Consider the following 26,193-nt stretch of genomic DNA (forward strand, 5'->3'; position numbering starts at 1 on the left):
TGAACTACAAAATTATGAGAAGTAAGTAACAAAGCAGGAATATACTGGTTAAGAGTTGGGAGTCAAGCTCCTGGGTTTGCATCCAAGCTCCATCCCTGACTAGCTGTGTGACCTGGGGCAGGCTACCTAACTTCTGGCTGGGTTAATCATCATACCTATCTGAGAGTAATCATCATACCTATCTGAGAGTTATCATCAAGAAAAAATGAGTTAATAAATGTAAATCATTTAGAATGGTTCCTGGCATATCATCAGAGTCAGTGAGGAACTCTTAGAAAATGAAATTTAAAAAAAAAATACTCAAGAGAAATAGCAGCAAAAAATATTAAAAGGAAATTCACAGAACATATAAAAACATGTTCAATCTCACTAAATTCAAATAAATGCAAATTAAAATATTAAGTTGTTTTGTCTATTAAATTGGCAAATATTTTTAAATACTCAGGATTCTAGAATGTGGTAAAATTCTGCTGTGTAGCTGGGAAAAGCATAAACTGTCCCTTAAAAGGACATTTGAAAATATGTATCTTAAAAATGAACATATCCTTGGGGCTTCCCTGGTGGCGCAGTAGTTAAGAATCCGACTGCCAATGCAGGGGACACGGGTTTGAGCCCTGGTCTGGGAAGATCCCACACGCCGCGGAAAAACTAAGCCCTTGTGCAACAACTACTGAGCCTGCACTCTAGAGCTGACGAGCCACAACGACTGAGCCCACATGCTGCAACTACTGAAGCTCGCACGCCTAGAGCCCGTGCTCCACAAGAGAAGCCACCGCAATGAGAAGCCCACGCACCGCAACGAAGAGTAGCCCCTGCTCGCCACAACTAGAGATAGCCCGCGCGCAGCAATGAACACCCAACACAGCCAAAAATAAACAAATTTTTTTTTAAAAAGCACATATCCTTTAACTCAATAAATGCAAGTTCTAGGAACTGGACCTAAGGCAATAAATCAAACATGAACACAAGGACTACCACAGTAACATTCACTTAAACATGAACTAATTAGCAACAATGGGGAATAGTTAACTGATTTGTAAAATACCAATTACTCATTAAAAATGATGCTATAAAAGAATATTGATGGAGAAATGTTTAAATTTTAAAAGAAGACTAAAAAAAGTAAGTAAAATGTGACCCCATTGTGTTTCTTCAATACTGTGTGAAGGAGCCACGTGTACATAAGGTATAACAGGCAAAAGTATATAAACTAAAAAAATACAGTGCTTTTCTGATTATTTGGATTACTGCTGATTTTTATTTTCTTCTTTACAGAAGTTCTATTTGAACTTGAATTATTTTTAATTAAAAATATACAAACTTGGGCTTCCCTGATAGCGCAGTAGTTAAGAATCTGCCTGCCAATGCAGGGGACACAGGTTCGAGCCCCCGTCTGGGAAGGTCCCACGTGCCACAGAGCAACTAAGCCCGCGTGCCACAACTACTGAAGCCGGCGCGCCTAGAGCCCATGCTCTGCAACAAGAGAAGCCACCGCAATGAGAAGCCGATGCACCAAAACAAAGAGTAGCCCCTGCTTGCCGCAACCAGAGAAAAGCCCACACGCAGCAACAAAGACCCAACGCAGCCAAAAATAAAATAATTAATTATATATATATATATACACACACACACACACACACACACACACACACAAACTGGACTGTGGTGGTAATAGCTGCACAACTGTATAAATTCACTCAAAACTCAAACTTACTCCTAAGATGAATTTTATGATATGTAATTTGTGTTAGAGAATATTTACACACACGAATACACACATACTTTACTTCTATAAAAGGTGAGGGATAGGAGAAAAGTCCTTGCCCTCAAAGAGAGAAAAAAATTACATTTTGTGTTTTATTGAATGGGGAAGAGGGAAAACTAAAGTATTTCAGATCTCTTTCGACAAGAAATTTTCGTTGTAACAAAATCTTTTTCTACTAGAGTCATGTAAAAATGGATGTTAGATAATCATGTCAAGTATATCACTATGAAAAAACAAAATGTTATTAGCTTTTCAGATAACTTGGTTCCCAGAAAAAACCCTTTACCCCTATTACATTTTTTCCTTATCTACCCTGCTCCTGCAAGTAAATCCTTTCTGAATAATTCCAATAAGCAGGAAAAAAAATCAGCATTAATTCCAATGCCTAATAAATAAAAGTCCTTCAACACAAATTTTAAATTATGTAAATGAGATGAATTTGAATTAACTGTAAGTCTGATTAAATTTGAGACATTAAACATGTAATTTGAGAAGACAGGCCAAATTCTCAAATAAAGGGAAATTTAAGAAAATGCAAACCCTAAATATTCATAAATAGTATGGTAATAACAACTGAGAGGGGAGAGAATAATAATAATTAAAATAGAGCACATCTATTAGGCATGTGCTATGTATGTGCTCGGCACTACATTGTGAGGTTTTATTACCATTATTATGCCTCCTATTCCCCATATGAAGAAAGTGAGATTTGGAACTTTGTATTTTGTTCTCACGGTTACCCAAATCCCTTCTATTTTCCTTTCTTTTCACTATGTGTCTAGGGTGTGAAGGAGTATGACCTACTGTTTCCCCTACTTAGAATACCACTGAAACTTAATTAGTAACTTTCCCCCCTCCCCTCCCTCTTCTCCAATTTGAAGTAATATTCTTTTATTTCCCATTAGTAACAATGAAGCAATCAGAAACTTTATTCTACCTTTTCTGTTGTTGTTTGTACTGTATCTTCATTGCAGAGAATCTAGCCATTACATACTACACTCACTCATAAGCATTCTTTAAGTTCCACAAGTACCTATTTAAAGCTCCCCTTATATCAATGTCCCTGCAATCTCTGGTTGCCAAAGTTTAGTCTCTGGTAGATTCCTTAAGAAGTGCTCAAAGAAAGAACAGCCTCCAAATTCACACTCATGTTCATAATATTTTCTCTGCTGTATTTATACTTCAGTCAATTTAGCTAGGTATAAAACTCGTGGCTCTTATCTCCTTTCCTTGTGAATATGAGATGTTACTCCATTGCTTCCAGGATAAAGCATTGCTATCAAAATCAGATAATCTAATATTCTTCCTTTAAAGAACTGGGTCTTTACCTAGATACCCCGAAGAATTTTCTTTAAAGTCCAATAATGTTTAAAGAATATGTCTACATGTTGGTTGTTTCTGTATCGATTTATCCAAGTATACAACATACCCTTTTCAAATGTAGTGGCAATTTTTTTTTTAATTTCAGGAAATTTACTTGAGTTATTATTATTAGAACTTATTAAGTTTCATGGTTTTGGTTCCTCTTCAGAGACTCTTATTATTTGTATGTTGAAACTTGCCTCTCTTTAGTAAATGTCACTTTCTCTAGAATGATTCTTTATTTTTCTTTAATTTTTTTGTCAAAATTTTTTTTCTCCTATTTATCTTGTTTCTCCGAAGAAATTTTCTACTGTTTTTTCACTCTTGTGTACCTTCTAGTTTAGACTTCATTTTTTAAATGATTTTTTCTTTTATTTCTCTTTCCTTAGTTATCACATTTCTAAGATTTCCTTATTCAGATTTATGTTGCTCTTCCATATTTGTACCATTTCCTAAATTTCTCTGAGTTCATTTAGAAACATTAGATTATATTTTTCATTTGTTTCATTAACATTTCTTTCTAGTAGTATGCTTTCACTGTCTGCAAAAATATTATTTTCTCCTTATTCCTTTCTTCTTACAAAAGCTCTGTGGGGAATTTGACTGTGATCCTAGTCAGTTGCTCTATTTCATGTAAAATAAAAAACTTTTAGGAAACTGGAGTAGCTCTTCCGGTTTCAATAAGAGTCCTCTTCTGTTTTCACGAAGAGGAAATGAAGGACACTGAAATATAGTTTCATGAATGAGGTCTCCTGTACTTTCACCTTCCCCCAATGTTATATGTCCTTTTATCCCTTTTCCCCACTGTCTTCATCCTCCTTAATTTGGATTCTATTGCCAGCAGCATCTCCTTAGTGCAGGACTTTGACCAGGAAGGGAACTTCAACTGGTAAAGTTTTGAAAATTCATAGGGACCAGATGGATCTAACCCACAGAATTCACTGTGGGCCCCTGGTATCCTGAGAACTCAAAAACATCTCTTAATTTTAGCTTCTGTTCTCCAGCTTGCTTGCCACACTTTCCAGGGACTTTTTGTTAGCTAGCCTGGGGTTCTCCTATTCTCAGGTCATTCAGATTCCTGCTGCTCCCTTCTGCATCTTTCTGTACAAATGCTGACACCATGCAGGTCTTGTAGTTATTGGAGATTTGTCCCCACCCACTTCTATTAGGGTTTGTAGTGATACTGTTCACCTAGTCTTATAGAAAGTGTCCGTGAATTTTTGGTTCTGCTGTGCTGGTTACTCTGCTTTTTTTTTTTTTTCTTTTTGCGGTACGTGGGCCTCTCACTGTTGTGGCCTCTCCCGTTGCGGAGCACAGGCTCCGGACGCGCAGGCTCAGCGGCCATGGCTCACGGGCCCAGCCGCTCCGCAGCATGTGGGATCTTCCCGGACCGGGGCACGAACCTGTGTCCCCTGCATCGGCAGGCGGACTCTCAACCTCTGCACCACCAGGGAAGCCCTGGTTACTCTATTTTTAGGGAAAACTGCGAAGATTCAAAAAACTATGCCCTGCTGTCATCTTCCCAGAACTCAAACATTCTTTTGGAGGTACATTTAGTAAGTCCCTAAAATCTAAAATAATGAATATGAATCTATTTGCTTTCGCCTAGGTCTTGAATAAAGGCACTAGGGTCTAAGAAATTCAACTTTACAACATGGCTAACCTCAGGTTTCCCATCATCTTCTCTATAAATATCATATGTTCTCTTATGAGATACGTATATGATGTAATCATTATTAATTGCTTTCACTTAGAAATCAGAAACTTAATAAAAATATGAAACATAAAAGGATAAGGAAATGGAAAATAATGCAGAACTCTTAAAACCATTTGAAGAAATTTATTAAAGCAGACATTCAGAGTAAGATATTTTTAGGCATTAGTAGAATGACAAAAAGTGGTTTTTTCCTAAGTGTTCGTTGAGCACTTTCTATGTCACAGGAACCCTGCGAGACACACACAGGAAACACAAACAGGATAAGCCACGGTTCTCTGACTTTGAGAATCAGACTAGCTGGGACCAAAAACTGGTAAGCAAACATGTGCAAATGCCATAAAAGCATTAAATACAACCATTTGCTAGAAAGAATCCTGGGAGGAGAATATTTACTGAACTATATTAGTTTTGTCACTTTATACATTTCTGAAGCAACTGAACTTTCTCCTCCATTGAGTACACACTAACACTTTTATATTTTCTAAAACAGAAGATTCTTCTTTTTGCCAGCTGAATTAGAAACTTGTTTTTAATTACAATACTCAATGCTCACAAATGTGTATTAAAAGACCAACATTCATCTAATGCTAGTGAGTATAAACTGGTACATATTACCAAACACCTTTCTAAAAGGCTGTATGAAGTGCCTTAAAATTTTCCAAGCCCTATGACCTAATACTTACGCTCCTAGGAATAAATTACAAGGAAATAATTTAACATACAACCAAACACTCATGCACAGATGTCAGTACTTTAAGAAGAAGTGAAAAGGAAAAGTTTTTTTAAAAAAATGTCTAAGAGAGAAACCTAACTTAACTAGGAAATGAGCATACAAAGAAATGGTTTCAACTCAGCATACTTTAAAATAAATTTCTAAAATAATTCACCTGTAAAAAGTTATAGTTCTGAATGCTCTGAATTTGCTCCAAGTTCAAAGGAACAGCAGATCACTATAGTTAGTAAGTTTCTGATGACACAGGGAAATGGTCACAATATAATGCTAGGCAATAAAAGAGAAAATATAAACAACATAAAAATAGATTCTACCCAAGCATACCAACCTGAACAGATATTCAGATGATCTTAATTAATCAAAAATAGCTTTGCAAACAAAATACTAGAAGGGAAAGTGCCATAGTGCAATGCGCAGTAGAACTCTGGGTATGCTTCCTTCCACTTACCTATATTCTTATAAATTTCCAAATTTTTTCACTGATGCTGTATTACTTGGTAAGTACAAGTATTTACCAATTTTTTCTTGGGAGAAAAAATTAAAATTTGAGAGCAAAAATAAACCCACTAGATTTACCGTTCACCAAAACCCATCAATTCACTGAATTATTAAGCACAAAATCAGACCGCTCAGGGTTAAGAAATGAATGACAGCTAAAGGAGGGAAAACACAGAAAAAGACCAGACACGCAGGACCACATGAAGAACAAGTCCAAAAGGAGGAAAATGGGCAATACACTCCCAAATATCAAAATGTACATACCCTTTTATTTCCCCCAGTACATGAATGGAATTACAGAAGTTGGTTTTATTTAAATATACAGATCTGATTTCTAATTGTTCTGTAATAGTATGCCATACTCCTGTGATCACTGAGGTACAGAAACTTTGCCCTACAAAACTCACATTTTAATCTAAAATTAAGACTCTGGGGCTTCCCTGGTGGCGCAGTGGTTGAGAGTCCGCCTGCCGATGCAGGGGACACGGGTTCGTGCCCCAGTCCGGGAAGATCCCACATGCCGCGGAGCGGCTGGGCCCGTGAGCCATGGCTGCTGAGCCTGCGCGTCCGGAGCCTGTGCTTCGCAACGGGAGAGACCACAACAATGAGAGGCCCACATACCGCAAAAAAAAAAAAAAAAAAAAGACTCTGCCACATCAAATGGTTTTAAGCACTTAAATTCATAGAAATATGGCAGACAATATGAACAAATGAGCGGAATTTAAAATAAATTTCTGGGACATTCCTGGTGGCGCAGTTGTTAAGAATCCACCTGCCAATGCAGGGCACATGGGTTCGAGCCCTGGTCCGGGAAGATCCCACATGCTGCGGAGCAACTAAGCCCACAACTACTGAGACTGCACTCTACAGCCCACGAGCCAAAACTACTGAGCCCACGTGCCACAACTGCTGAAGCCCACGCACCTAGAGCCCGTGCTCTGCAACAAAAGAAGCCACCGCAATGAGAAGCCCACACGCCACAACAGAGTAGCCCCCGCTCGCCGCAACTAGAGAAACCCCGCGCGCAGCAACAAAAACCCAACACAGCCAAAAATAAATAAAATAACTTTATATAAAAAAAGAATTGATTTTCAAAATAAATAAACAAATTTCCAATGTTATTCATCCTCAGAGAGTTTCAGTTCGGGGCTTCCCTGGTGGCGCAGTGGTTGAGAGTCCGCCTGCCGATGCAGGGGACACGGGTTCGTGCCCCGGTCCGGGAAGATCCCACATGCCGCGGAGCGGCTGGGCCCGTGAGCCATGGCCGCTGGGCCTGTGCGTCCGGAGCCTGTGCTCCGCAACAGGAGAGGCCACAACAGTGAGAGGCCCACATACCGCAAAAAAAAAAAAAAAAAAAAAAGAGTTTCAGTTCTGTATGCTCTAGAACTATTTCAAGTTTTAAAATGACTAGCCTATCACTATTGTTAAAAAACAATTTCAGTTGTTAAAGAAGCCCAACAAATAAAGGACAGTATTAACTGCTGTATCCAACAGCTTTTCCCATTAATGTTCCCTTGGATGTTAACAGGTATAAATAAAAAATAAAAGGAAGGTGAGGTCCTTTTATCAAATCAACTGGAAAAATGCAAACACCTTTATGTTAATGTCCACAGTGATCTCTGAGGCAGTGCATTTTCCAAATTTAATCTCCTAAGTGATTTCTACATTCTAAATCAACTGAATTTGGTTATCGCTTAATTCAAAGCAGTAAAAAGTAGCTCCTAGGTTCCCAAGATGACAGTGTGCTTGGGGAGAACGGTGTCACTCATCGTTAACAGGGATAAACAGGAGAGGAGGGAGTGTGTCCAGGGGAGACATGTAGGAGGCAGTTACACGAGTCTGGAGCTCAGAAGAGAAGAGTGGGACACAAAGGTAGATTTTGACAACATCAGCATGAAGGTATCAGGTGAAGCCATTACTGCAAGTGCTATTAACCAGGGAGTGCTTTCTGTTTTTACTCTAGATGGCTTGAATTCCACAGACAAGTGTTTAAGATTTATCATAAACATCCACTGCAAAATTTGTTATATATCTGCCCCGTCTTCCAATTGAAATGTGCTCCTATGCGCTCCTTGATTCTAAGTACAGGGATCCTTACGAGCAGAACACTATTACAGTACCTGGTACAAAGCAAATGTTGGCCAAATAAAATGTTTGGTCCTAAATGATTTTTTTCCAAAAATCAAAAAATAATCTAATTTTACCTTATTTACATTCTAACTATATTTTAAAATATGCAAAAATACCCTCAAATTAAGTAAGTACAGGAACACCTATATACACACGTACCAGAGATAAACTGAAGTTTAACTTTGGCTTGCTGTTCAGTAAAAATCGATTATTAAGCTGTGGCTTTTGAAAGACAGTCAGTCAAAGCATACTTCAATGTCCTTTCTAGCATCCCTGAACCTGCACCTAAAATGAAATGGTATGAGAGAGTAAGGTATCATCACAGCTAACCAACATAAAGTCAGGACCATGAATGCCTGGGGAAACAATATTCACTTTCAAGTAGGCAAAAGCATTCTAGAAATAACTTTCAATGAAAAAACTCCTTACGAGCTTTTATGTGTTAAAAGTCTATCCGTTGAAGAATAAATGTGTGCATAGTAAAACAAGAGCAAACTTCATTAATTAATGATGATTGTGAAAGCTGTTAATTTTACATTCAAAAACAATTATTAACTTTCAAACTGTTGAAAGGGAAATACGCCAACAGCTAATATGTATATTAGAGAGTCAGATCTTTCTTCTTGGGTTTTTTCCTTTATAAGCCAGTAAATGTTGGTAATTTTTAAAGACCATGAGGCTGAGTAAGAGACTAGATTATATCATAAATCTAGTATTTGTAATTTGTTGTGTGTTCTAGCATTCATAAAATTAACTAGATAACCTTTATAAACTGGATTTACTCTTTAGATATTTCATTTCATCCATAAGCCTTTCAAGGAAAAGAGTTATTTAGAAACTCTTCATGTCTTATGAAGGTGAACTAGAAGTAAAATAGCGACTTTGCCCCCTCAAAATTTCTTAAGGGAAAATCTCCAACATCATTACTGTTCATGGATACATGTGTGAGATACCCCCAGAATACTCTGTTCCTCTACTGACCTCAGGTGAAAGTGAGCATCTACTTGGTATAGCCAATGTGCAGTGTAGTGAGTCGATCCGGGAGCTGAAACGTATAAAATCTGACAACACAATCTTCATAAAATTCTGTAATTCTTTCTGTAAATACTCCTGTTTCTTCCTCTATGACACGGACATTCAGCCTTAGCATCACGTTGCTTTTGTCAGCCACTCAGCCAGAATGTGTACGTGGTGTACCTCTAATATGTACAGGCAAGTACACATGTGCACCCGAGAGACAGATTACAGAGATAATTACTCAAACACCTTTTACTCAAAAAAGAATTATCATCAGATTCTTTGAGTCCCTCATGAATGTAAAATATGATTTGATCTATAATTAAATTTAATATATACTCAAGCACATTTCTTCATACAAAATGGCACACCTGAGACATTATTTTTTAAAATCCCAAGCTGAAGTCAAAAAACAGTAATTTTTTTCTTTTTAGAAAACAAAGATCACCCAAATAAAAAGCAATCACAAAAACCTTAACACCTTCACCAATAAAGTAATTAAGCATCTATCCAAGATTTATGTGGTTACTTCTTTTCCAGTTAAAGATCACTCTTTTAAACAGTTTATAAATCAAATAAGACTATCTCTGACCAGGTCTGCATATAAGCCACTTGGTTCAACAAAATACCTCCTAATCGGCCTGATTTAAGAACATTCAAGTTTAAAAGTTAGTAACACTTCATCCATTAGCTACACTACATTTTCAAGAGCTCAAACACAGCCACAGATGGAACAAGCCTCCATTTTTCCATGTATAAGTTAAGATCACCTCAATTAATTATAAAGCAATCAAAAATATTCTTTCAAAAATGCCTTCTATACTGCTTCTCTTGTATAAATACAAATGACAAAAGGATAAAAGGGAAGGAGAAAAGGAAGAAAGAAAGGAGAAAGAGAGGAATGAAGGAAGGGATGGAGAGGCAGGAAAGAAAAAACAAAATCCCACACCATATTTTTTAAGGAATCATACATATGGGTATAATACCCTTAACTGAATTGTCAGAGACTTAAGACACACTACTAACATCTACTCCCTATGCCTTTAAAAGATCTGCTCTCTTCTAACAGGGATCTGGGGGAACATGCATTCAACCATAAAGGTGGATATTTTATTTATTTTTAACAGAAATACTTCAATTCTCGCCAAAGTATTAGCCAACACCCCTTTTGAAAAGGTCAAGTACTAGCAATCACTATGCTGTATTTGTATCAATACCACTATCTGTCGCTGATTATCAAACTGATTCCCAAAGTCAAGTTTAATAAACATCCCAACTATCTTTGCATTTATTGATCTAAATAATTCTCCCCACTAATGCTGTTTATCAGAAAGCTCCCGCATTCAAAATATACCACCAGTTCCCACATTCTCTCAGACAGCCACAGTTTTACTGTATTTCAAAACTTGAGTCACCTGTATGCATCGTCTTCTTTCAAGTCTCATATCATCCTGATGGGGTGGGGGAAGGGAGGGAAGAGTCCAGCAGCAAAACTATAACACTGTGTGAAGAAAAACAGATTATGATAAGAGATAAGGATGCACGACAATTACCCCTAATTGAGGAACATCTAATGTAAATACAATCCCCAAAACACAGAGATAAAATTACTGCAAATTCATTTCCTCACATTTATTTAAGCTTACTTGAAAATAATTTTCATTAATGAAAAGCAATTATATATAAAATATAAAATATTTAACTGTCAGGGAGAAAAACAGTTTTAAAATCTGACTACCACCAACAAAAATTTCACACATTTCTAGGGATGAAATAAACTGTCAATATTACACTATTCTATGTAATTTTATCCAAATAAAAAACATCTACATTTTGTAATCTACATCAATTCAAAAATCAGTAAATGTGAATTCACTTTTCACCATGGCTTACTATCAGAGGTAATGAAAGTTACTCTATAGGAACGATCACATGTCAATCTACCAATGTTACTGGTAAATTAAGTTCTGAGACACTGCTCACCAACTGTTCCCCTAAGCCCACAAGCCCTCTTTTGCTCTCCGAGTGGCTTCTTGTACTTACTGTATTAATTCTTTCACTTTACTTCCTACTTATTACTTCCACTGCTATTTTATTATTGGCCAGCAAATTCCATGACTGATGGGAAAGAAAAGCAACCTCGGAGCTATTGTCAACTGAGAGCACGTGATGACAGACAAGACAAAGACAAGCACAGGCTGAAACCTAACTTATACATGAGTTTGGTCTAAAAATCTATTTTTCAAATTGATGCTGTGGAACTAAGTATTATTCCTAATGAAACAATGTTGCTTATGTTGGCCAAGTTCCCAGACTAGCCAAAAGACATCTATTGAACCCAAAAGATAATTACACCAGCCATGGGCACGGGGGACCCTGCAGAAGAAACATAGAAACTTAACCAATTCTAGATCCTCTCTTTATCCGGACAAATTCTGAAATAGGTTGTTTTCCCTTGTTAGCACTCTCTCAACTCCTGATGCCTGTAATTCCCTCAATTTTACATTATGACATTCCAATCATCCTGCTAATAACAACAATGCCTTCCCCTAAGTATGTTCCTAAATTACCACCCAAAGCTCCTATTGCCTCAGTGTACTTCATTTCAGGTATGTGATAGGAAGAAATCAACAGGGCTGAAATAATTCACTTTAATATTTGCGGTTTTCAACAAGGATGCTAGCTAGTTAGCCCAAATAAACCCCTAAATGGTAGAATTCTAACAGTGCTGCAAAATACTGTTAAAAACTACTGAGATAGTTTGAGGAAAAACATTTTTATGCAAGTGGGTCATAATATGGATTTGACTCTATATTTACTGCCACCAAATATTTCTGCTTTTCACTTATTTCTGCTTCTACTTACTTTTGAACCCCAGAAGTTCTTTAAAAGCTCAAATTCTGTACTCCAAATAGCAGCAACTGAAAGAGCAGCTCAGGGAAGGGGTTTACGTGTATGAACTACTTGTAAATTAGGAACTACCTGTGTCTGAAATCATTCCCTGGATTCCAGATTCCATTCCTGGAGAACCACTTTTCCAGCTTAGATGCTGCTGTGGTATCAAGGAAAACCCTAGGCATGTGACCAATTAGTACCCAACTTGGGGGAAAGGGGATATGGACAGATACATGGATGAACATTAAAGTAGTGCATCAAAACAGTTTTATTTACAAAAATAATATTTGAATCATCAAGATTCAAGATTTTTACTTCAAAGACATAGTTTTCTAATAATTTTTCCCTCATAAATGGTCAGTCTTTACAATTCTAGCATAAACTATGGTAAACGAAAATGTGAATTTTTAAATCTCTTGCCATGAACTGCACATTTTCAAATCCTTCAGGCTCTTGACATCATATTCTTCACCTGTAAGATGTCACAATGCTACCTATGCCCTGCCAACTTCAATGGTTTCAATAGGAAAAGATGAGTCGGCCGGTGGCACAATGGATAATGCAACTGACTCTGGATTATCAAAATGGTCTCACCCTAAAACTGACATCTTTTAGAAAAAAAAAAAAAACCATTTAATCACACTCATTTGAAAAGCAGCCTTTAGCAAAGGGTAAAGAATTTCTGTAAGTTACAAAATCTGCTGCTGACATATGCAGCAACTAAACCATCATATACTGAGAAATGATAAACTCCTCAAGTCTTGATCTTGGATTACTTTAAATAAAGATTCTAGCGATTATTCCAATATATCCTTCAGGCTGGTCACTTTTCAAAAAATAGATGTGAGTTTTAATGACAATAAGTAGGTAACAGCGAACAACAAATGTACTTTGCCAATTATAGATACAATTTTCTTTCTAAAGAAGTTTACAGGGGCTTCCCTGGTGGTGCAGTGGTTGAGAATCTGCCTGCTATTGCAGGGGACATGGGTTCGAGCCCTGGTCTGGGAGGATCCCACATGCCGCGGAGCAACTGGGCCCGTGAGCCACAACTACTGAGCCTGCACGTCTGGAGCCTGTGCTCCGCAATGAGAGGCCGCGATAGTGAGAGGCCCGCGCACCGCGATGAAGAGTGGCCCCTGCTTGCCACAACTGGAGAAAGCCCTGGCACAGAAACGAAGACCCAACACAGCAAAAATAAATAAATAAGTTAATAAACTCCTACCCCCAACATCTTCTTAAACAAAAAAAAAAAAAAAAAAAAAAGAAGCTTACAAATCCAGACAGTCATATTTTCATTTTTTCTGAGAAAAACCTACAGTGAATTTTTTATCTTTTCCCCCACAAATGGAGCCATTCACAAATTATGGAGCAAAATCAGACGCCAACAAAAAGCATCTACTTACTATCCTTACCATATGATCCTCCCATAGTCCTCAAAATCTTTTACAGTATGTTTTAGCTCACATTTTGCCCAAGGCAATACAATGGTCTATGAACAATCCAGGAACTGAGCTTAAGTGGTTTTTGAAGCTAAACTTACAAACCAATTTTTAGTTGTCTGAAAATCACTGCATAAAATTAACCTACAGCACATCTGCAGGGATAAGAGAATTTCAACAAGCTGAGTTTACATGCATGGTATGCTCAGGAAGGTATCAGACTCGGTCTCTTTGTGTCTGTCTCTCTTATCTCTCTTTCTCAAGAGGGGTGGAGGAGATGAGAGGAGGGGAGAGAGGGTGGGAGGATATCGAGACACCCAATCAAAAGCACTGTCATGCTGAGATTTATAAAATTACTACAAATCTGAAAAAAAACTAGAGTGGCAAAACTATGATTGAAATGAATGCATTAGCATGATATGGCAAATCCAGATTAACTCAAGAGTTAATAAACTAAATGGCAGGTATTGATGTATTCTCTAACGACACAATGTTTTGAACTGAGGCAAAACTAAAAACTGTATCTAGTTTTGTTTTTTTTTTAATAATTTTATTTATTTATTTTTGACTGTGATAGGTCTGTTGCTGTGCACGGGTTTTCTCTAGCTGCGGCGAGCGGGAGCTACTCTTCATTGTGGCGCGCGGGCTTCTCGTTGCAGTGGCTTCTCTTGTTGGGGAGCCCAGGCTCTAGGCATGCGGGCTTCAGTAGTTGTAGCACGCGGGCTCAGTAGTTGTGGCTCGCGGGTTCTAGAGCTCAGGCTCAGTATCTGTGGCGCCTGGGCTTAGTTGCTCCGCACCATGTGGGATCCTCCCGGACCTGGGCTCGAACCCATGTCCCCTGCATTGGCTGGCGGTTTCTTAACAACTGCGCTAACAGGGAAGCCCTGTATCTAGTTCCAAAATAACTAAAGTAGTAGGGAAGTATTATAAGCAGCCGGTGAAAAAAATCAGTCTGATACAAGCTTCAGAAGTACTGGTAGGTACTATTTTATTTCTTAATCTGGGTACAAGCATACAGTTCTTTTTATGACCTTTTAATTTTACGTGTTATATCAATATATATTCTCATATATTCATATATTCACAATTTTAAAAATTTAACCCACATGAAAAAATAAAATATAATGCACAATGAGATTTAAAAGGACAATTCTGATAGTTCAGAAGATGCCAATTAAGAATAAGCTACAAAAAATAAAATAACAAGCTACAAAAATGAAAACAAAGTTGAGAGAGTGGCATGGACTTATATGTACTACCAAATGTAAACTGGATGGCTAGTGGGAAGCAGCCGCATAGCACAGGGAGATCAGCTCGGGGCTTTGTGACCACCTAGAGGGGTGGGATAGGGAGGGTGGGAGGGAGACGCAAGAGGGAGGAGATATGGGGATATACGTATATGTATGGCTGATTCACTTTGTTCTACAGCAGAAACTAACACACCATTGTAAAGCAATTATACTCCAATGAAGATGTTAAAAAAAATGAAAACTAATTTGAAAGACCTAAAATTTGATTCCATGGATCAAGTTACAATGTGATTATCGTAAAATTATACTCTGTGACTAGCTTTCCTTATAAACTTCTGCTCATTTACACTAACAGAGCAAGGAAGTGATAGAAGAAGAAAATGTCTTTTTTCCAGATAATTTTAGAAATAGATTTTCAAGAATTATAATAGCCAAAGGAGTCATGGGGGAAATGTTTTGATACCTAACACACAAGGAAAATAAAAAATCTATAACTCTAATTCCCAATAAGATGATCAAATGGCATACACAGAAAAAAGTCCTTTCACTAACTGGGGGTTTCAAGAGAAATCCTAAAAACCAGGAACATTTGTGATTTCCCCCAGGATCCCTAGGAAATAGTCACAGTCTTAAAAAAAAAAAAAAAAAGTAAAAAGGTAAAAAGCATAAGATGATATCAAATTGAAATTATGAGTAAAAACTGCAGGGAAAAAGCCATTTGCTATACACCATCAGCTGAGACACTTCACAGATGTTGACACACACCGTACAAGTAGGCACTGTTATCAACAGTGGGGAAATCAAGGGTCAGAGAGATTAACCCGCCTGGCCTATGGGCACAGCTTGAGAACTCTGGTCCCACACCAAAGTTCACTACTTTCCACCACTCCAAGATGCCTCTCATTAGGAATCACTGAAGTGGTTATGAGAAAATTGCAAACCTACAAGAATCTAGGTGACTTAGTGTGATTTTAGACTCACCACTCTTCTGCCTCAGCCCTACCAAACATGAAATAAAGCTCATAAGCAGTAAATTAATTTGTATAAAGTATTTCACTTTAGGGGAATGGAAAAGTAACTCTCCTGAAAAGTCAGCCTAGCAGAGAAATTCTGATTACAGCATGTAACAGTTCGTTCTATATTCCCTTTACCAAAAAAAAAAAAAAAAAAAAAATTAAGGAGACAAGATGAAAAGAGTGTAAAAACCAATAGCAGATAAGTTATTTTTACACTAAAGCCTCAGGCAAGATAAAAAGAACATGAAGGACTGAAAACCTGGGTCTTGGAATTTATGACTCCAATGGCACGCTGGAAGTGGAAGTAGCTGATACATGCATGGGTTTAAGAAGAAGGATGTGATTTCTCATGAAACTGTACATAAAGAACTAACACAATCCTGAGTGAGCACCAGAGAAAAGGTTCAAGAAGACAGAGCTGAGTGGATTAAATAAATATTGCCCCAATTTTTGCTACCTCAAGCACCAAGTTACCCGGCCTCTCCAGGATTGTATCTGTGCTAAACTGAGACAAAATTAGGCACTGAGTATTCGTATATGGCAATAAATACAGGAAAACAGGAGGGAAATAACTCATAGGCATATTATCTGTTATAACGCGTAACACATTGACAAATATCTTTTTTAAGACTGGTGGGCAGAGACTGAAAAGTTTCTAGGAGTAAGCTATGACCAAAAAAAAGTACCGGTACCCTACCACTAATTCAAAACATATAGGGACTTCCCTGGTGGCGCGGTGGTTAAGACTCCACCTGCCAATGCAGGGGACACGGGTTCGATCCCTGGTCCGCGAAGATCCCACATGCCACGGAGCAACTAAGCCCGTGTGCCACAACTACTGAGCCTGCGCTCTAGAGCCTGTGAACCACAACTACTGAAGCCCGCGCGCCTAGAGCCCGTGCTCCGCAACAAGAGAAGCCACCACAATGAGAAGCCCGCACGCCGCAATGAAGAGTAGCCCCCGCTCACCAAAACTAGAGAAAGCCCGTGCACAGCAACAAAGACCCAACACAACCAAGATAAATAATTTATTTTTTAAAAAACATATAAACTACCAGTGATACTTTATTTTGCTTGTCATCCTTTGTCTCCTTTAGTGAGTGTGAAAACAATGATTTTCACAGGTTTATTTCAAACCTTCAAGTCTATCAACATATCTGCATGTATCCTCTTATACTCCAAGTTCCTCAAACATTAATATTCAGACCACAGCACTTTTCAGGAACCTAACTTCCACTACTGGAGAGTGACTACTACTATATAAAGTAGATACTAGGAAATATCCCTATCATAAGCAGACCTAAGTTCCAGAAGGCTCATTTCTAAGATTTGGTTGAAAGGCAACATTAAGGACTATCTTAGTTATATGTGGAATTAAGCAGACTGAAAATACCAACTTGCCTCTAGCCCACCTCTCTCCTTTAAGGTTCAGGCCCACATTTCTGAGAGTCCAGTGAACTGAGCTTGATTTTGCTTCCCAGTTATTACTGCATACGAGGTATCTTATATTTAATGTACACATAAACATTTTCCTTTAATTCACTTAATTCCCATAAATAATTACATAAGTTAAGTATCACTATTACCCATTTTACAGGTGAGGAAACTAAGACCCAGAGAAGTGAAGTTGCCCCAAGTCACACAGGACGAATTGTAGAGAGATAAGATTCAAATCCAACCAGACTCCAAAGCCGCTGATCTCAGGCCCCACATTAAACTGAATTTGTCATTTCCCCACTCTTCTCTCTTGATCAAAAAAGAAGCGGAATGACCAGGGAGGACAGGAAAAAAATCCACTTTTCCTTCCTGTATTCTCAGTTTTGGTTAATGGGTATCACTACACCCCAATCTCCCAAACTAAAACCCTAATCATCTAGGATCTCTTTCCTATTGCTTACCCCACATCCAATCCACACAAATTCTTGTGTTGAGAAATTCCCTGGCGGTCCAGTGGTCAGGACTCGGAGTTTTCGCTGACAGGGCCCAGGTTCGATACCTGGTTGGGGAACTAAGATGCCACAAGCTTCGAGGCACGGCCAAAAAAAGAAAAGTGAGTTCTGTGAGCCATTCTAGGAAATGAATCAAACCTAAGGAGGAGGTCACAGGAACCTCCAGTTTGTAGCCAGTCAGACGCCCAGGTAACAACCTGGGCTTGTGCTTGGTGTCAGAAGTGGAGGGTCTTACAGGACTGAGCCCTTTACCAAGTAGATAGTGTGAGAATTGGGCTGAATTCTCAGACACGCTGCTGCCATCTGAGAACTGCCTGGTGTGAAAAAGCCCCTCTCCCGTGAAAAACATACACACATACACACACACGCACGCACACACACACACACACCCTCACATGTCGAAATTGAGTACAGGAACCCTTTGTAAATAGGAATTAAAAGCAAAGTAATATGAACAAAACAAATTTTTTCAATCTCTTCTGCGATGCGCTTGCTTCATATCACCTACACATAATGTACTCAAACTTTCTATTACTCAAATCGATCCTGCTCATAAGAGGAATTAAAAAGGGGTGGCCCAACGACCTCTAGGTGCTTTGAGAATCAAACAAGGTTGAGATCCAGTGCTTAGTGTCATCCCCCGTGACATGTCCCTCCCTAACCTGAACATCTGGGGTGATCTCATGCATGCATGCATTCCAGAAACAAAGCATATCTATCAGACACAAGACACTTAGGAAGAATACGTTCAATCAATAATAGTCTGCGACCCCTTCTCATAACTAGTTTCTAAGAAATGCAATAAAAAACTACTCTGCTCACTCTTTCCTTCCTGATAGTACTGACTTTTCTAAATAGAATGGTCTAAAGTATTTATATATATATGTATGTTTCTAAAGTATTTTATATATATACACACATTTTATTTATAAAATATACATTATATATAATTAATTTACATAAGTACATGCACATATATACTTAGTTGATTATGTGTACTTTAATACATATAATTATATTTAATTTTACGAACCACTGTATTTTAATTATCCTTGAATTTCAAAAATACAGATAAACAAGATCCAGAAATAATAAAAAAAAAAAGCACACACTATTATTAACAGCTTACATTTTCTTCCAATAAGCCTATTACTAAGAGTAGTAAAATGAGTTTAGTTGTACAAAATCCCTGCTAGACTTTTGTGGAACTTACGAGAAATGCTACCTCCTAAAAAATTCTTAAAATGTGTGATCTTGTATTTCAGGGTACCAATCATCCTCCATGTCTCTTTCACCTTTGGCTCCAAACTCAGGTGTTACTCTCCAGTTCCATCGTCTGGCCCCTCCAACTCATTTTTCTATACATCTTTCCCTCTAAAAGAAGTACTTCAAAGATTTACTCTGAACTAATAATTCCAGACTCTCTTCTCTACCCTGACCGCTCACTCAGTATCTAGTCCAACAGCTGCTGGATGCTGCGGGCAGTGCCACATTACTGCCTCAACTCACTAGGCCTAAAAGGCATCCTCATCCATTCCTTACACAGCTCACACTGCCATCTCTACACGTGCCCCCGACACCACAACCATGCTAGAAACTGCTGGCTTCTTTAGCTACTCTGAACGGTCTCACTAAATGCTATCGATTTTCAAAATGCCTCATGCCTTTCCGTTCTCGTCCATGCCTACTGTTATCACCCTGGTCCATGTCCTTATATCAGTCCCTATTTCACACCTATTACAGAGGCCTCCTAAACTAAGCATCTCCTAGGCCAGAGAGTATGTCAGAAACAATACAGGAGGTTGCCAAAACTAGACTGCAGACTCCACCCTGAAAGATCCTGATTCAGGAAGCATGGAGAAGGACTCAAGAATCTGGTTGTTTTTTAAACAAGAACTTCCAGGTTATTCTTGAGCACAGCCAGATTTGGGAACTGTTTCACTTAAAGACAGCTCATCCCTTGTTCCATTTCATCGCACCTTTAGCTGCCACACATACATCCCTGAAGCACAGACTTTCAACCTCTGTAACTTAGGAACATTAGATCAAATCTTATTGCCCTGAACTCAGAGCTCAGCATGGCATTCTATAAAATGCCACTTAACCTCCCTCTGCATCAATGCTCAAATCATTCCCCCTTTCTAAAACTTGCCCTTTCTTTACCTAAATCCTATCCACTCTTCAAGACCACCTTAATTCTCCCTCATCCAGCTTAAAGTCACTCCAATCTCTCCTCTGAACTTGCGTTTACTTATCGACCACTATATTTTAGTAATTTATGTTATATTCTTACTCAAGTGATACTATCTACTGCTTGGTGAATCTCAATCTCATATTTCTATTATAGCCTAGCAGATGTTCAATAAGCACATTAGAATGACAGAATAACAACATGGGAAATATTGTCTTATATAGAAAAAGTGGGCTATAAAGCAGTATGTAAATATATTCATTTTTAAAAAGGAGAGAATAACTGTGTGCAGAAAAAAAAAAAGACAGGTTACACGCAAAATGCAAATAGTAGTTATCTCCAGAGAGAGGAACTGCAGGATATTGTTATTCTTATCTTCAGTATCTTCTAAAGTTTCTAAAATGAATGTGCATTTTGTAATGAAACGAAATCTTAAACCTTAAAATCTTAAACTAGGGCTTCCCTGGTGGCGCAGTGGTTGAGAGTCCGCCTGCCGATGCAGGGGACATGGGTTCGTGCCCCGGTCTGGGAGGATCCCACATGCCGCGGAGCGGCTGCGCCCGTGAGCCATGGCCGCTGGGCCTGTGTGTCCAGAGCCTGTGCTCTGCAACGGGAGAGGCCACAACAGTGATAGGCCCGCGTACCGCAAAAAAACAAACAAACAACAACAAAAAAAATCTTAAACTAGAATTTTCTTGATCAGTGGAAATTCTGTATGAATGACTGGCATGGGGTATCAGCAGCCACACTGTCACAATCCTAACACATATGACTGATTTGTTAATGTCAACATTTCCCAACCTATATTTCAAATTCCGCTGGCCTCACTAGACTGGATGTTCAACTCTGGGGACCTCATTCAGTGTCACGCAAATCAATTACATACACGGGCATGCTATTTTGCTAGCTGCCTGTGTGGAGTTTTGTTTGTTTCTTGTTCTGGTTTGTCCTTTCAATCAAAACTGCAAACTTTAACATAGTAGTGCTGCTCTTATATTGAAATATCAAAAAAGAAACATACAACAGGTAAGAAAACTAGAACTAATATTAAAATAAATCTTAGAAATAAAGGTCTAGTTATACCTTTAAATCGCCATCTCAAGCACCCCTTCCTCCTTATGCAGAATAAAATCCGAAATTTATAGTGAAAATCTACCCATCTCCAAGAATAATTCTCATGATAAACTATATCGAGAATTTTCAATCCTGAGTCAAACTGTATGCTAAATTCCTCCATACTAACTTAAGGTCATGTTTTTTTATGCACTCTGAAGAAACAAAATAACTATACAAAGCCTACAAAACACTCTTCAGATGCAGAGACTTATTCCTCAGCTTCTTCTCCAGCTGAACATCAAGACACTCAATCTCTCTTCTCAAATTTAATTAGCCAGTCCCAGTCCATTTTTCTTGCTCGAATTGTATGCTTTATTTCTCAATTTATGATCTTCAAATCTATACACGGTATACTTGAACACGAGCTTCAGCAAGAGTAAGTATTATTCCCATACAGTTTTCTTCATGTAACACTGATTCACATTCTGCTTGTAGTCTGTTTTGCTTCATATTCAATCTCTACTTTTAGAAATACATTGCATGATGAAAAATACAAAATTTATACACAAAAGTGCATCATCAAAAATAAAAAATCAGAAACAATAAAAATGTTCAACACTTTCAAAAGAAAAGATGACAAAGATTATTGTACAATCACATGATAAAATATTATGTAATCATCTGAGTTCTTAAAACAATTATATTACATGAGGGAAAAAGTCATGCATTATATTTTATCAGAAAGAACTCAGAATCTTCATCAAAGCAGTCTCAGGAAAGTTAAAAAAAAAAAAACATAGAAAAAACTCTGGAAGAAAATACATAAAATTATTAATAATGAATGTCTTTGGCTAATAAAAGACTGGATGGTTTTTATTGTCTTCTTTACACTTTTCAGTGCATCACAACTTTTATAAATATGCACTTTTTTTTTTTTTTTTTTTTTTTTTGCGGTACGCGGGCATCTCACTGTTGTGGCCTCTCCTGTTGCGGAGCACAGGCTCTGGACGCGCAGGCTCAGCGGCCATGGCTCATGGGCCCAGCCACTCCGCGGCATGTAGGATCTTCCCGGACCGGGGCATGAACCCGTGTCCCCTGCATCGGCAGGCGGACTCTCAACCACTGCGCCACCAGGGAAGCCCTATGCACATGTTTTATAATCAGGAAAAAATGGTCCAAGAAATTCCGCCTCCATCTTAACATAAAAGTCGTCATGGAATCTAGCTAAAGCCACAACTATGGAACAAGCTTTAAGTACCTCCAATTTTTAAAACTCCAGTAAAGGTGAAAAGCTCATGAAAATAAACTATTAAGGATCTTTGCTTTTAAAACTCAGTTAATATACTGCTCAGTCACTGTCCATGGTAGGACCCCCAAAAAGTGCTTTGTGTTGCTTAACCTCGTGTTCAAGGCCCAAAGCCGTCAGGCTCCAGAGTCAGCCTGCCCTAGTTTAACTCCTGGCTCCACAACTTAACTAGGTGGCCTCACGCAAAGTTCTAAACTCCTAGTTGACTAAGTGCCCTCATTTACAAAGTGAAGATTACCCCATAAAATAGTGCTGTTATCGATGACGTAGCACGTGTAAAGCATTTAAAGCGCTGCCCGGTAAATGCTCATTACCTGTTCACTTCTTCATACTGTCATATTTTATATTGTCATTATTATCTCCACCTTTCCAGTCTTATTTCCTACTATATGCTTTCCCCAAATCTACACTCTAGCCACAAGGGACAAAGCTCATTCCCCCAACATCACTTTTTTGCTCAGACTCCATGAGCCTGCCTTCCTTTTCTGCCTGTCAACACCAATGCCTTCTCCTCCAGCAAGTCTCCCACCAGCAACCTCTACAGTAGACACCACTTCCCCTCAACCCTGCCACAGCAGTATTTATACCATGATTAAGGCCCTAACCCCACTCTGCCTTCAACTGTAGTTAACAAACTATATGCTTGACAGCACCTAGCCCCAGAAAGTGGGAACAGCCTGTTCAACTCACCCTCCAGATGGCCAGCTTCCTCAACTATAGGTGACTCTCAATACAGGAGGGAAAGGAAACCAGTATCATCAAACTACATCATCTCCAAAAAAATATCTGCTTTTGGTTGCCTTGTTGAAACAAATGAGTTAAATTTTTAAAATATTTAAGACAAGATTATAAGCACAGTTAAGTCATACCTGCAATCTAATGATGGAACAAATGACTTTGCTAATTCATTTCAATGCGAAAGGCACAATTGAGTATTTCTGATACAGAGAATAGTATATGAACTAAAAAAATATTTTATATAATTATCAATTCTCTATAAATAGCCATAATCAGATAAAGCTTGGGCATAGTTTTTGTTTCTTGTTTTGAGGGTTTTTTTTTTCCTCTTAAACACCAAGCCTCTTTTCTAAAGAGAATATTTTTAAATGTGGTATTATTTATATTGAAAATGTTAGCAAACCAGGTGGGCAAAACAGTGATGACTGTGGAAAAAGGAGGACAGGGACATGAGGGTTCATTACATTCTCTACTTTTATGTATGTTTGAAGTTTTCCATAATTAAAAAAAATTTTTAAATAGAAGTGGTGATATATGAAAGAAGTATTAGAAATACAATTCTTTAAACTATAAAATAAGTGAGATACTTGACAAAAGCAGCTAACTAAAAGAAATTTAAAGATTTGATATTCTATGACAGAGAACTTAAAAACATACCATGACTAAGCAAAATTTGCTTTTTTTTATTCTTTTGTTTGTTTCTCTTTTGGGAGAGGAGATAGGAGTTAAAACTGCTTGGGAAACTATTTTACATAAAATGCTTTATATAAATCACTAACAAAGATTTACCTATGTAAACTCTGATTCCTATAAAATTTTTCACAGGGACATTTATTGTGTTAATAAATGTACAGCTGTGATGTGAAAATTCAGGGAGTTGGGGTGAAATTCCTTTTAGGGCGTCATCAGTTAGCTCTGAGGGATCGATAAAGCACAAACTCCCTAGTGCCGAAGTCCACAAGAAAGACAGATCCCACTACTAGTTTTAGCAGCTAACATTCTCTAGCCACTCTTGGAGAAAAAAAAAAATTGAACATTTTAACAACTTGCCCCAAAATTTCCTCTTGCTACCCAAAGTCATAATTGATGTTTGATCTTCCTGTTTTTTCAATATTACAAAGAATAACATGTTTTTTGTGGTAGCTAATACATATGGATTATACAATAACACTGAATTTAGTATCAGATTGAGAGCAAGAGGTCTTCGATTTCATTTAATTCAAATCAATCCTTTAGTAGATGTGGAAACTCAGGCCTAGAGGTTATGTGCCTTACTTAAAGAGTATGTGAAAGTAAAATAAGCAGATCAGAAAAGATCTGATTATCAAACCAATGATAATAGCAAAATAATACTTAATTGCCACTTTAATTGAGCATTCAAACTCCACTGCTACAAAGAAATATGGGCAAACATATATCTATACATCAACAACATAAGCATACTTATGTTTCTTTTCATATAAATGGAAATACACAGGAAAATGTCCAGAAAGATAACTGCAAACCTTCAACAGCAGTATCTGTCGTAAGGACAATGGGACTGAGAAGGTAGTTGGGTAGGAATGGACAGGAGTGAACAGAAAGTCGCAAGAGGGACAACCATACATACTTCCGTATACAATTCAGAAATGCCATCACTTACGCCTATTGAAACAACCAAAAAATAATTTTAAATAACTGCATACACACAAGTGATATCCTAAAAATCAGACGATGTCATGACATGATGACAGTTTCAAATCTGTCATTCATATTTCTTCAACAAATAAGTGCTGAGAACTGGAGACATACGGGTGAGATTTACTGCCACTGTGTCTGCCCTCAGGGAACTCACAGTCCAACGTGGGAGACAGGCAAAATCACACTAATATATAACTACAAACCATGCTCATGATTATGAGGGGGAAGTACAGATTGCTGAAAGAGAAAATTAATGAGAGGAACCAATTTAGATTTGAGGAAGAGGGAGTATCAGAAAAATCTTTCCAAGAATTTGACAGGTGAGACCTGGATTTGTAGTCTTAGTATGTGTAAGGCTTCTGAAGCTCACAATTCTTTCAATTTCTAGATCTACATAAGAGAGGCGGTGAAAATTCAGAACTTCTGAGAAAGTATTAGGTGAGTGGGAATCTGGAAGTACCAAGGACGTTCAGCCAAGACAATGAAAGATTAAAGGACCAGTGACTAGACATCTCCACATAACTTAGCAAGTCTCAAGGATGGAATGAACTGACTCTGACTCGCTCCCTGTCGTTAAAGAAAACAGGACTAAGAGTAAGAGGAATGTTACAGGAGAACAAGTGGCAAACGAAGGAAAGAATGAAGGCCTCCACTAATGGGAGAGTTGTCTCATGAGTGACAGCCCCTCGTCATTGCATCTGCAGAGCTTGCGACCCATGGCATCTGCCTTGACTATGGTTCCAACACTAAGTGGGAAGCGGGGTACAATTTACGCTAGAGCCCACCCCTCTGGCCTGACCTTCATCCAAAGGTCCACATCACTACAACATTATTAAAAAGTCTGCCTACTCCATGAAATATAATCAGGGAAACAGAATTTTTAAAGAAAATTGTCTCCTCCACTGACCCTATTTTTTTGCCCTGGTTCTCTGGGGACAACTTCCCAACATGGAGGAGGGAGCTAGAATCCAAGCAAAGCATGAGGGTCCTACTGAGTTGTGAAGGTAAAGATGAGAGTTCCAAACAGCTGAAGCACCTGGAATCTTTGGGGGACAGGGCAAGAGAGAGAGGAGAGCTATGCAGAAAGGGGTCTCCAAAAGTCTGTAGAGGGGTCCCAAGAAGACCAGAATGTACACGGGACAAGGTGAGACAAGCTTAGCACAGAGTGACTGCTAAGAGGTTGAGAGCAGAACAGAAATGAAAGAGAATGGGAAATTCTGGAGTCTTTGCCCAGCCACAGTGGAGAGATCTCTTTAACAGAGGTTTACTGTGTCAACTTGACTGAGCCACGGGCTGCCCAGACAGTTGGTCAAACATTATTCTGGGTGTGTCTATGAGGGTGTTTCTGGATGATATTAACATTCGAATCCACGGACTGACTGCCCTCCCTAATATGGATGGTCCTCATCCTGTGGTTGAGTGCCCGAGTAGAATAAAAAGGCTGACCC

The 26,193-nt window shown here is 38.3% G+C and overlaps 1 protein-coding gene across 5 annotated transcripts in view; it reads right to left on the minus strand.

The window, feature by feature from the left end:
• Positions 1-26,193, minus strand: part of DYRK1A (dual specificity tyrosine phosphorylation regulated kinase 1A) — a 146,623-nt gene that overhangs the window by 83,070 nt on the left and 37,360 nt on the right. For 3 of the 5 annotated variants that reach the window (XM_081234254.1, XM_081234253.1, XM_081234255.1), the window contains exon 2: positions 10,638-10,723. The exons of 1 other annotated variant lie outside the window; for it this stretch is intronic. In XM_081234254.1, coding sequence (XP_081090380.1) covers positions 10,638-10,647 — 10 coding nt within the window. In that variant the 5' untranslated portion in view covers positions 10,648-10,723. Of the gene's footprint in view, positions 1-8,364; positions 8,491-10,637; positions 10,724-26,193 lie in introns of all 5 variants that reach the window. One more of the 5 variants, XM_081234256.1, reaches the window with a different exon arrangement.

The sequence above is a fragment of the Mesoplodon bidens genome, assembly GCF_964165515.1.
Source record: "Mesoplodon bidens genome assembly, chromosome: 5".
Taxonomy (NCBI): domain Eukaryota; kingdom Metazoa; phylum Chordata; class Mammalia; order Artiodactyla; family Ziphiidae; genus Mesoplodon; species Mesoplodon bidens.